General features: G+C 49.1%; 1 protein-coding gene across 5 annotated transcripts in view; it reads right to left on the bottom strand.

Annotated features, from left to right (window-relative positions):
• Positions 1-12,992, bottom strand: part of SNAPC4 (small nuclear RNA activating complex polypeptide 4) — a 34,763-nt gene that overhangs the window by 1,310 nt on the left and 20,461 nt on the right. For all 5 annotated transcript variants that reach the window (XR_014493906.1, XR_014493907.1, XM_083375028.1 and 2 more), the window contains 8 exons: positions 12,649-12,734; positions 11,489-11,902; positions 11,197-11,289; positions 10,179-10,407; positions 7,261-7,331; positions 5,430-5,537; positions 3,130-3,154; positions 899-2,550 (listed from right to left, as the gene is read on the bottom strand). Coding sequence is in view for 3 of the 5 variants with exons in the window: in XM_083375028.1 (XP_083231154.1) it covers positions 899-2,550; positions 3,130-3,154; positions 5,430-5,537; positions 7,261-7,331; positions 10,179-10,407; positions 11,197-11,289; positions 11,489-11,902; positions 12,649-12,734 (2,678 nt within the window). In the remaining 2 variants the exon portion in view is untranslated. The remainder of the gene's footprint in view (positions 1-898; positions 2,551-3,129; positions 3,155-5,429; positions 5,538-7,260; positions 7,332-10,178; positions 10,408-11,196; positions 11,290-11,488; positions 11,903-12,648; positions 12,735-12,992) is intronic.

The following is a 12,992-nucleotide window of genomic DNA, read 5'->3' on the forward strand; positions in this document are numbered from 1 at the left end:
TCCCCCTTTTATTAAGCATCATTATTTTTGGGGAACCCAGCAGTCCTCTTATCACAGCACCTGCTCTGTGGAACAGCATCCCACCAAGATCCAAATGGCTTCAGCCCTCTTGGCCTGGCGGAAGGGCCCACAATCTTGGCTGATCGTCAGACATTTGGGCTAGGGACACTCGGTGACCTATTGCCGATTGTGGCGCTGTTCTTTTTACTAATTACAAATCAATTTTTTAAGACCTCAGAAACGTGTTATGCTGCTTGTAGCTGTTCCATTTGCATTATGTTGTTTTCTTCTTTGGGGTTTTGTTCCTTGTTCCTCCCCATCTCAATTTATAGGTGCAGCTCTAAATTGTGTATTTGTGCGATCACAGGTCTAGTTAGGGGGAAAGAAAACACACTAGAATCAAAGGCCTGGAGTGTGAAGAATGGCTGCAGGACTTGGGTTTGGCTAGTCCAAAGAAAGGTAAAAATAGGGGTGACATGATAGCAGTGTTCCAGTATCTGAGGGGCTGTCACCAAGAAGAGGGGGTCAACTTATTCACCAAAGCACCAGAGGGCAAGACAAGAAACAATGGTTGGAAACTAATCAAAGATTGAAGCAACCTAGAATTAAGGAGAAAGTTCCTAACAGTGAGAACAATTAACCAGTGGAACAGCTTGCCACCAGAGGTCGTGGGCGCTCCATCACTGAAGGTCTTTAAGAAGAGGCTAGACAGACACTTTTGAAATTGTACAGATTCTCCTGCTTGAAAAGGGGCTGGACTAGAAGACCTCCAAGGTCACTTCCAGCTTCTATTCTATTCTGTTCTGTTCTATTCTATTCTTATATTCCATTCCATTCTATTAATTCCTATTCCTGATCTCATCTAATCTCTTTTAACAATTCTCACCACCAGGATTACCTCCAGTTCTTCACTGGCCTCCGTTGTCTCAGCGGGGGCCTCTCTGATTGGCTCGTGAGGTTCTCTCTCAGCCTCCTCTTCCTCCTCCTCCTCCTCTTCTTCTTCCTCTTCCAAAGACGAGCTGGAATCTTCTCCCTGGCTGCTGTCCCACCACCTGTCCCCCGAGAGGGTCGTGTTCATCCTGGGAGGGGGCAGCGCAGCCAGAGCAGCTGGGAAGCTAAAGGCCGCCAAGAACCGTCCTCTCAGGAGCTGATAGGCAGGGTTGTCCTGGAGCTTCTGGCGCACCACCTGCCTCAAGGCCTCCTGGTCTGGCTGGCTGGGCTCTTCCCGCTGCCCTTCGGGGGCCAGAAGAGAGGCAGCGCTGCGCTCCAGGGACTGTTTATTCAGCAGCAGTGCCGAGAGGGCTTTCAAACTGCATAGAAACGGGGGCAAATACGGCAGGCCCCTTCCCAGGGAGGGAACCCCCACCTCCTGGCTCTCCTTGGCCCACGCCTTCACCGTCGGCTCTGCTTCTAGAGAAAGGAGGCGAGAAAGCGGGGAGGCCGTGCCCTCCTGGGGCGGACAGGGCGAGGGGCAGGCCTGCAGGAAAGGCTGTGCTGAGTCGGAAGGGATATTTCGCGAGGCTGAGTCTCGATTGGCCTGGGGCGGGGGCAAAGGCCCGGAATTGGAGGCGCTGGCTGCAGTCCCTCCAGAGGCAGTGCAAGGCAAGGAAAGCGCCCTGGGACCAGCAGGGAATGAAGGGCACCCCGGTTCCGTGGAGTTCCCAAGCAGCGGCAGAGGAGGAGGGGGACCTTCTGTCAGCCGTGCACCTGTCTTGTTCTGCAGGGAGCTAGAAGGAAGGCCCACTTGTATCGGGGCTCCCTCCGCCACCGGAACCCCCACAGTCGGGGCGGGGATCTTGACCAAAGTCTCGGCAGACTGGCTGGGAGTGCCAGATCCGCTGGTCACTGGCTTTCCTTGACTGGGGATGCTCACCAGGGTGACTGGGAGAAGGCCTTGGGGGGTCAGCACCCAGCTGATGGGCAGGGTAGGTTGCGCAATTGCACTGGACTGTGATGGAGCAGCTACCAACGGGAGGTGGGGTAAAGCAGCAGAAGATGCTGGAGAGGGGCAAAGCGTGTCTGCCAGGGCAGAGTTCACATTAGCAGGAGGCCCGGCAGGTGCTCTGGCCACTTCAGGATCCCTCCGAGGTGAAATGCCCTCTTGGCTGCCATCTTCTCTCGCGGCCTCATCCTTGTTCCTGTTGCAGGGAAGGATCTTTTCCTGAGAGCCCCCCGCCAGGTTCGTTCCGGGCAATGGCTCCAGAGGCATGGAAGCTGAAGCGGGAGGCGGCCTGGGTGACACCTGGCTGCCTGTGGGAGGGTGGGGGCAGTTGGCCAAGGGGGCGATGGGATCCCTTGTCGGTGGGACCATTACAGGGGTAGAGAGGAGCAGCTGGGGGGTGAGGAAGACCCTCTTCTGGGCAGCCTTCCTGGCTGTCAGCTCGCGCTGCCTCTTTTCCCGCAGCAGCTCTGAGACAGTTTTCGGCTTGGGTGCTGGGCCAGGTGGCGAACGGGCCTTCCATGTGTTGGCGGGGACGGGCCCCTCTTTAGCCTTCAGAGGAATCAGCTTCTTGTTGGGCTGGACACCGACCGCTGGGAGGTTGGGCTGAGCTGGGCAGAAATAATGCAGAAGCTCAACTTGGGATCTTCAAAGCCAGCCCCCTAAAAAAAAAAGGGCTCCCCTCCGGCCGCCTCGTTTGGTGACACAGCACGGGCCTCAAGTTGCTCTTCCCCGCAAGTGCTGCTGTTACAGCCCAAACCTTTAGGTTGTCTCTCCTCCCTGCCTGAGGGCCCTCTGTCCTCCCATCACCTACCAGGGCCCAATCCTCCAAGGGGCAGCCCTTTGGCCCTGGAATCTCAGCCAACCCTCTCTTTGCTCAGTTTTGCCCCCACGCATCTGCTTCTGCCACTCGGGAAGACAGATGGGAAGCATCTTGGCGGGGGCCATGAGGTCCAGGGCAAGGAAAAGCCTCCTAACAGCAGCCTGGAGGTGTTGGAGCTTGAAGTTTGAGCACAGGTCCTGAGTATCCCACTTTACGCCAGGCTGGCTGCACTCCTTGGAACCTGCCATCCGCTCTCCTCTCTTGGGACTTGGGAGTTGGTAAGGGCTGACAAGCAGGCTGGGAAACAGCACTCCCCACCCCCAGCTCTTCAGGGGAATTGGGAAGCAAAGCCAAAAGAGAGACACACCTTTGGCATCCTGTGAAGATGAGGGCTGCAAAGGGAAGAAAAGAAAAGAAAAAAAAGAATCCGCTTCAGAGACTGACAGATCAGGTCCTGCCGCGTCCTCCCGCGCCTAAAATCTCTCCGGGAAAAGGAGGTCCAAGAGAACATGAGTTGTCCTGCTGACAGAGGGTGCTCTGAATTAAAACAAGCAGGAAGGAGAGAAAGAAGGGTGACTGTCTGGGAAGGGACTCTTTCATTTTCCAGGGCGTTGGCCTACACCGGCCTGCAGGGCCAAAAGCTCTGCTTGAATTACATCATTAAATTGGAGTTAGAGAAGCAAAGCCGAGGTTTTTCACAGTTTTGGGATGTTTTCGGCGTGGGAGCCGTATGGATCTGCAGAAGGCAGGTCCCGAGACTAAATGGGGGCATTTTCCAGGCCGATAGATGGCATGGTGTAATTGGAGGTACCTGGGGCACCCACTTTCCCCACCTCACTGGGCAGACGGTCCCTCAAACAACCTAACACCACGCCGCGAAGAGCTTCGTTCTAGCTAAGAAGCTCTTGAATTGCACTTTGGAAGTCAAGTGGACATCAAGGCAGCTCGTGAAGCAGCAACGATACATGCACCTACTACGGGATGCCCCTCACTGCTGGAGTCTGGACCCACTGGAGCTTCTGAGTGGCTTTCAAGGGCAACCTCGTGTTCAGTGTACTACAGTAGTCCAGTTCTGAGGTGACTAAGGGGGCCTCCAGATCTAGATGGAACTATGTGGACTACAGCTACTACCTGCTCTTCGAACTGGAGTCCGGGATGACCCCGAACCTGCCCACCAGAGAGGGAAGTGAAAACCCATGCAAGATTAAAGATGATGCTGAACGGGAGAGGAAAGAGGCAAACTAAAAGTGAACCCCTGTGCATGACCCTGCCCCCCCACACACACTTGTCACCTCCAACCGAACTGGCCATGGAGGAAGACGGGAGTTGAAGAGACACCCAACTCTGTTGGCACAGAAAGTTGCTGATCCTGGATGCTTGACCACCATTATGAGCGTTACAAGACAGACCAGATCAAGAGACAGACACTGCGCAGGCCTAAAATTACTTTGATCTGTTTGTTGCCTTGGTAACCATCTTTCCTCCCTCTCTCAAGGCCATCCTCTCTACTCACCATTCTATTCCAGGCCTCACCTCACCTACAAGCCTCGGGCTTCTATGGCTAGGAATGCTTCTGAATTTATGAGAAGCTGCATTGCCTGGCTGCCTTGTCTTCAGCACGGTGTTGGGACCGTGCTGATTGGCAGAAGGGCCACAGAGCACAGTCACACGACACTGGGGCACTGCAAATGGCCGAAGGTGTGGCTGTGTCGCCAGGCACCCAAAGTTCAGTCACGGGGCAGCAGAGGGGGCCTGATCGTCAGAACATGGGGTCTGGGTCTTTGAACAGTCGCTAGACAATCAGCCGTATGTTGAGGACTAGCTACACATTTAGGTGGGTCAGAATTACTAGAAATAGGATGAGAGACCACAAGAAAAGACCAGATTTCTGGGCTAGATGTCAATAATAATAATAATAATAATAATAATAATAATAATAATAATAATAATAATAATAATAATAATAATAATAGTAGTTGTTGTTATTATTGTTATATTATTATTATTATTATTATTATTATTATTATTATTATTATTATTATTATTATTATTATTGACGTCTAGCCCAGAAATCTGGTCTTTCCTTGTGGTCTCTCATCCTATAATTATTATATTATTATTAAAAAAAAGTGCCCTGCAAAACAGCAGTGGGAATCCACATCCAGCCAAGGAAACAGATCAAGTCTGATCCTAATAGCTACCTTGAAACTGCCATAAGGCTCCCGTGCTAATCTAGCAGATTCATGGGCAGTTGTGATCCTAGAATATTTTTTTATTTTTTATTTTTTCCCATCCAGATTCTCCCAGACTAAAAATGCAGGGAATGACTTTGGATCTTCTGCTTGAAAAGCAGACATTCTGCTTTGGGTGGATTTGTTTTAGTCACTGAGGAACGTATTTCTACGTCTTATGATTTTCGAAAAAAATCTATCCGCTCCAACTGATGCGAAGGACCTCCGATGATCACCTCTGTTCCTTTGCCAAGAAGGAAAGCCCCCAAGGATTAAAGGGAGGGTATTTCCCCCCACAATGGCTGCCCAGGAAGCAGACTCTGAGTAGGAACTCCAGCTCTCCGTGACTTCTCCGCTAACAACAAAACTCGACCTAGAAGTTCTCCTCCTCCTCCTCCTCCGTCTTAAAAAAAAAGAGATGCCAAGGAGATCAGACCTGCTTGCCGTGGTCCACAGTTGTGACGGCGGCCTTCAGCAGCTCTGGCTGCCGGCATTTTCTTCTCTGAATCACTTTCATGCAGCCGTCCACATCGATATGAAGGAGCTGAGAGAAAGGAGAGCGAGGCGTCAGTCTCCAGCCAGGCGAAAGGCCCGGCCAAGAAAGAGCGTTAACGAGAAAAGCACCTCTCTGCAGCCAAGAGGCGGGGCTGACGAAGAGGAGCTGATGATCATAAGGGAGTCTTGTGTCCGACACCGTCATAACTCGGTCACATGACTGACCCAATCTTAAAAAACCTATTTTGCAGAAGCCATGGTCGTTTTAACGAAAACAGCGGTCTTTAAGCAAACCAATGGATCACAGTGGACGGACACGTTTTTGCCCCAAACCTGGAAGTAAACGCCAGGTTTTGGTAAAACCATCACGATATGATGATCATTACCTAGTAAGGCTGTATTGCTATTATTCTTTTCATCTTTCCAATTACCTAGCTTCTTGTAACTTTGTTGCTTGTATCTTGCAATTTATATTTTATTTAGTGTCCTAGTATGAATTGTGTTGTTTGCATATTTAGTATCCTATGACTATCACTAAGTGTGGTATCTTATGATTTTATGGGGAATGTCATTTTTATGATGATCATGATTACCATTTGTCCAAAATGGTATAGGGTTTCCTGCCGGAGCAGGGGGTTGGACTAGATGACCTCTAAGGTCCCTTCCAACTTTATTATTATTATTATTATTATTATTATTATTATTATTATTATTATTATTATTATTAGTAGTAGTAGTAGTAGTAGTAGTAGTAGTAGTAGAGAGCTTTTGCAAGAGAGACAAATTTCTTGTATGTCCAATCACACTTGGCCAATAAAGAATTCTATTCTATTCTATTCTACTCTACTCTACTCTAATTCATATTCTATTCTATTCTTTTCTATGCTACTCTAATTTCTGATTTGTATTCTATTCTAATTCTTTTCTATTATTTTCTACTGTATTCTGATTCATATTCTACTCTATTCTTTTCTACACTTTTCTATATTCTATTCTATTCTATTCTATTCTATTCTATTCTATTCTATTCTATTCTATTCTATTCTATTCTATTCTATTCTATTCTATTCAATTCTATTCTTTCAATTTCAATTTCAATTTCTATTCTATTCCAATTTCTATTCAATTCCATTCTATTCCATATATTTTACTCTAGGGGTAGACAACCTTGGCTCTTTTATGACTCGTGGGAGTTGAAGTCCACGAGTCATAAAAGAACCAAGGTTGCCTACCTCTATTCTATTCTATTTCTATTTCTATTCTATCCTGCCATGTGACCTTAGGATGTGGCAAACAGTCATAAATGCGGCTTGGTTGCCAAGTCCCTGAATTAAGGTCACATGACCATAGTGAGGGGTGGGAGACAACTGCCATAACTTTGAATCTGGGTCATAAACAGCCCCCAGATTGGAATTTCCAATGATTGCTAAGCGATCTGTTGTGAGTCAAGGACTATGTGCAGTTCAACAGTGGTTTTCTGCAGCATTTGGGAAGGGAGAATCTGGGTTAAAAAGCAGAGATGCTGAATGCCCCAGATAAGCCAAGATCAAGGTGGAGACTGATGCCCAGTTGTGGGAAGATGCGAATTCCTGTGCTGGCTGATTTGCCAGGAAATCTGCCCACCTGGATGAAGCTCCTCTGGAGATGTTTGAATTCCTGCTCCCCCCAGACTGAAACAACACCCCCCCCAAAAAAACCCAACCCCCCTCCAAAACAACCATGTCTGACTGGAAGCCACTTGGCTGCAGCCCAGGACAGACGCTGCCACTTACCTGAATCAGGAGCGTGAACAAAGGTGTGCTTGTGAGGTGGGCCGTCTGCAGCTGCCTGAAGATCAAGTCCGCTAGGAAGAGAAAGAGAAAAAAGGTTTTTCCTCCCAGAAAATTAGCCAGGGCTAAGAATTACCCAAAGCATCGGAATTTCTCTATACAGGTGGTCCTCAAGTTAACGGCCACTTGTTCAACAACTATTCAAACTTGTCAAGGTGCTAAACAGAGCCTTGGTGGAGCAGTGGGCTAATGCTTCCTTAAGTAACACCAGCTACCTGCAATTAGTGCAGGTTCGCATCCCACCAGGCTCAAGGTTGACTCAGCCTTCCATCCTTCCCAGGTAGGTAAAATGAGGACCCAGATTGTTGGGGGCAATTAAGCTGACTTTGTAATAATGCCGCTTGGGGTGTGTGTGAAAGCCCTAATAAGCAGGCATATACATAGAATGAAGGCTACTGCTAAGCTTGTAAGCCGCCCTGAGTCTTTGGAGAAGGGCGGGATATAAATGGAATTAAAATAAAATAAATAAATAAATAAACAAGTGGTCCTCGAATTTCTGGCCATCGCAGCAAGACCGTGCTCGTATGATTCAGATTTGCGACCTTTCCGGCCGGCGGAATTCCCACAAGCAAAATCAATGGGGAAGCTGGTAGGAAGTCGGAGGTTGTAATCATGAGTCCTCGCTTAATGATGAGAACCAAGAACTGCCACTGTCAAGCAGTGCGGTCAGGTGGAGTTGGAATTTACGATTGCATTGTTTAGCGACAGAAATTCCAGCCCCAATTATCACTTAAGGACTACCTGTACCCCGTCACTCCGGGAGAAGGACAGCTGCCACCCTTAGGAGGTTAAAAAAACTACTGAGGTCCGGATTCTTCTCCTGGACCTGGTGGCTGTTTTTTTTTTTGGGGGGGGGGGGTTTGCTGTCTGTTTGCAGGTCTCTTGTGCACCCTTTTCTCCTATGGTGTCATTTGTGGTTTCCTATCCCTAAACTAAGGGACGCGGTGGCTCAGTGGGTTAGGACGCTGAGCCTGTCGATCAGAAGGTTGGCAGTTTGGCGGGTCGAATCCCGAGTGCCGCGTAACAGAGTGAGCGCCTGTTACTCGTCCCAGCTTCTGCCAACCTAGCAGTTCGAAAGCACGTAAAAATGCAAGTAGAAGAATAGGGACGGTAACAGCATTCCGTGCGCCTTTGGCGTCTAGTCATGCCGGCCACATGACCTCGGACAAGCGCTGGCTCTTCGGCTTTGAAACGGAGATGAGCACCGGCCCCTAGAGACGGAAACGACTAGCACGCATGTGCAGGGGAACCTTTACCTTTACCTTTATCCCTAAACTGCCCACAATATGGTTAGAGAAAAGATGCCGAGACTCTAGAAAGAGTGCAGAGAAGAGTAACAAAGACGATTAGGGGGCTGGAGGCTAAAACATAGAAAGGTTGCAGGAATTGGGAATGTCTAGTCAAGAGAAAAGAAGGACTAGGGGTGACGTGACAGCAGTATTCCAATATTTCAGAGGCGGCCACCAAGAAAAGTGGGTCAATCTATTTTCCAAAAGACCAGAACGGAAGACAAGAAACAACGAGATGGAAACTAATCATGGAATTAAGCAGAAACAACCTGGAATTAAGAAGAACTTCATGGTAAGAAGTTGCTCTGATGCACTGCAGGATTCTCAGCCTGGCCCCTCCCGTCATGCTCCTCATCAGACTCAGTCGTGTGAGCACGAGGTATTGGACGTAGATGATTCACAGCTGGATCTATTCAGGGGCACTATGAGCAGGAGGCAATCCAGCAGAGCAGAACAGAGAAAGGCAATGAGGCAACTCGGTGAGAGGAGGAGAAGGCAATAAGAAGACATGCCTTGAGACTGCTGATAAAAGGGGAAGGTGTGGGAGGTGCTGGTTGCTGAAGGCAACCATTTGAAGATCTTCTGCTAGAGTCCTGGTCTGTTATTCCTCTTGTTTGAACTTTTGGTTTAACTCTTCTTTGAACTTTTGATTTCTTTGTAAATAAATTTGGTTGGGTTTTTCCAGCCTGTTGACTATAAAAAGGGGTTGTCCCTGACATTCAAACAGGCTGGAACAGAACAACCATGTCCTTTCTTTCAGCCTGCTATTTTTCCCTTTTATGTTTCGCCTGATGAAAAACTCCTGGGAGCAGTTTGGTGTCTTCTGAAAGGACGTTCCAACGTTCGACAGGCATTTGCCTTCCCATAATCCACTACTTCTCATCCTGCCCTCCCGAGTGGCCTCTTCCTGACACGGTTCAAGAGTGAAGAGAATTGGAAGGGACCTTGGAGGTCTTCTAGTCCAAACTCCGCCCCCCTGCTCAAGCAGGAGACCCTATATCATTTCAGACAAATGACTGTCCAGTCTCTTCTTAAAAACCTCCAGTGATGGAGCGCCTATGATTTCTGGAGGCAAGCAGTTCCACTGGTTAATTGTCCTCACTGTCAGGAAGCTTCTCCTTCATTCCAGGTTGCTTCTCTCCTTAGATTAGTTTCCATCCGTCATTTCGTCTTCCCTTCTGGTGCTTGGGAAAATAAGTTGATCCCCCCCTCTTCTTTGTGGCAGCCCTTCAAATATTGGAAGACTACTATCATGTACCCCCCTGCTAGTCCTTCTTTTTTCTAGACTGGCAATACCCAGCTGCTGCAACCGTTCTCCATACGTTTTATTCTCCAGGCCTTTTAATCATCTTAGTCGCTCTTCTTTGCACTTCCCGCCCCCCAAAAAAATCTCAACATCTTTTTTGTAGCATGGGAGCCAGGAAGTCTCGAGAGCCGTCCTGGGGGGATGTTTCCATGGGCATTTCTGCACCGAAGAGGGCTTGGGCTTGATGGCCTCACCACCTTCTCTAAACTGACCCTTCTAGGCTTCCGTAAGGCGAGATGGGCTGCTGTTGCTTGGATCGCAGGTACCTTTGGACTTGAGGGAAGCGGCCTCCTTGACCCGGAGGGCCCACTCCTGCACCATGTTCCCGGCCCAGGGTGTGACTGCCACCATCAATCTCCTGTAGAGGGTGGTCTTCCCCATCCCGTCCTTCGGCCGGCCGGCTCCATTTGGCACGCTGGCCAGCGGGGCCAACTGAGAACCACTGGGGCCAAGGGAGGAGGTGGAGGCAAAGCGTTTCTTTCTTCTGATTTCCCGCTGGGAAGAAAGGAAGAAAGAGTAAGAAATTCAAGGGGTTCATCTGCTGAAGGTCCGACCTTATCGGGACCTCATTCCCAGGATCTTGAGCTATGAAGACAGTACGTCTCCCCCAAGCCACACAGCTAAATAAGATCTTACAGCTATGCTTTTCCTAAGCAAATCCCATTTTGAACTCGGGGCACCACCCTATATATATCCCACACCCATTTATAGGGGGAGAGGGAGGGAAAACGCTCCTATAAGCCCTTTTGAGTCGACCAGAGGAAACAAGATGTACAGGAAGTCCTTGACAGATGACTGTAAAGGAGCATGACCATTTTACGGTCCTAGGTTGTGATAACTGTGAATCGGAACAGTCACGTCATCTCACAATGTTTTTCCACTAGTTGTTGAGCAAAGGCTGTTAAAGTGGGCTCTTAAGTAAACCAACCGTTCGCTACGACGCCGGTTTTACCCAAACCGGAAGGGCCGATTTACCGCAAAAACCATCGGCGAAGTGGTCACATGACCGGAGGGGGATTGCCAATGGCCACCAATCTGGCTGTGGGATTGAGTGCCCAAAGTTCAGTCAGGTGACTGCTGAAGGGGTGGGTGGGGCTCAACTGTCATTAACTTCAGACCCAGGGCATAAACCCCGTCATTTGCAACTTCCGACGGTGGCTAAGTTCCCAGTCGTCAATCAAGAACTACCTGTACCTCTGCGCAATGAACAGAAGCAAGAGGCAAGCTTGAAGGTTCTCAGACTGGAATTTCCTTTCAAAAGTGGGGTGCTCAGAAGGAGCTTACGTTTCTCCTCTGCTGCTCATAGCTGTTTCTCCTCAAGACTCGTTTCACATAAGCCAAGGAAACCCTCCAGGCATCTTTGGCGTTTCCAGAATTCTGCAGAAGAGGAGGAGGAGGAGGAAGAAGAAAAAAACAAAAAATACCGAAGAAGAATTCAACGCTTCAGTTTTTAAACAAGGATTACATTCTTAATCCAGTGGAGTTCAGCTTTTTCTTAAGGGAAGGCTTTGTGTAAGAGTTCTTTTTGAGGATTTTAGGTACCCTACATCCCAGGGTTGTGTGGTTTTTTTTTTACCTCATTCCCTTTCATTGGAGCCAATTCTGGAATCTCCGGGCTGAGGGCAATGAGATCCTCCGTCCTCCGTCCCTCTTCTGGACCCAGCAGAGCCCCAGTGTCCGGCGTCCGCTTTCTGTTTACGTCAAAACCTTTGGAAAGAAGGGTGACCGCAGGCAACTCTCCACTGTAGACTTCAGACAGCTCTTTCCTGGCAGGGGGGACCCAGAGATCCAGGCTGGGAACTCTCCAGCAACCTGCCGCTTTGGGCTGATGGGCCTTGGGTCCCTCATCCTTCTCCTCCTCCTCAGCACCGTCCCCACCCAAATCCAGCTCTGAATATTCACTGCTGGATTCGGAAAGGCTGGAGCTGCATTGGCGGACACGTCTGCGCCTCGTGTAGCGTCTGCTCCCTTGCTTCTTCCTCCTGTGCCTCTTTAATACAAAGGAGAGAGTTACAACACAGAGCAAGCGACCTGGTGTGTGTGTGTGTGTGTGTGAGAAAGAGAGAGAGAGAGAGAGAGCGCAACAGCAGCAGCATCCTTTCCTTCTAAAGCAGTGATGGCGAACCTTTTAGAGACCGAGTGCCCAAACTGCAACCCAAAATCCAATTATGTATTGTCAGGTGCTGGGTGGGCGTGGCCCATTGGGTGGGCGTGGCTCACTGAGTGGGTGTGGCTGCGGCGGTAACGGCAGACTGGGTGGGATTAAAAAGTTCAATCAATCAATTTCAACTTTGCAAGATCCCCCCGCCGAGAAGTTGAAATTGATTGAATCTTTTTAATTTTTTTGCACACGGCAGTGGAGGCCTAAAGAGAAAAGGTTTTATAAAACCCAGCCAAAAGGCCTAGGACTGGGGGGACGGCATGCGGGCCCACAGAGAGAGCTCTGTGTGCCACCTGTGGCACGCGTGCCATAGGTTCGCCACCACGGTTCGAAAGCACCTTACAAGGGCAGATAGTAGTATTTCTCAGGATATCTTTTAACATCGCAAAGCCTGTCCTGTTCAGCAGAGCACAACCCGCCCAGCTTCGGCATTTGTGTTGTCAGGCCCAAACAGCGCGATGGCGTCAAAGTGGCCTTTTTAAAGATCTGGTGGGACAACCAGATGAGGGCCTGACCCCCACCAAAGCTGGGCCTTCTCCAGAAAATGACCTCGCAAAAGGAAGAGCCTCACTCACGCGATATCCCAGCAGGACTTTCCACTTGCTTAGACACTGAGCTCCTGAGCGGTGCGGTAACTCCGAAGCGATTTTTGCCCAGTGGCCTAAAGAGAGAGAGAGAGAATGAAGGAGTCACTTGCTCACCTTAATGCCTAGGACTAAAAGAGTTTTGGGGAAATTTTACGAGTGGGTGAAAAAGAGAATATTCTTAAAAGACGGCTAACGGTAATTTAGATGGAAGAAAAAGGAGGAGATAAGGAGGGAGACCCAGGCGACACAGTACTGCATAGCCGGAGGTAGTATAAAAATTTACAGAGGTATATACCGAGAAGGCCAGATTTATAGAAATATTGATGTAATAG

This window comes from Vipera ursinii, assembly GCF_947247035.1.
Source record: "Vipera ursinii genome assembly, chromosome: 16".
Classification (NCBI taxonomy): Eukaryota; Metazoa; Chordata; class Lepidosauria; order Squamata; family Viperidae; genus Vipera; species Vipera ursinii.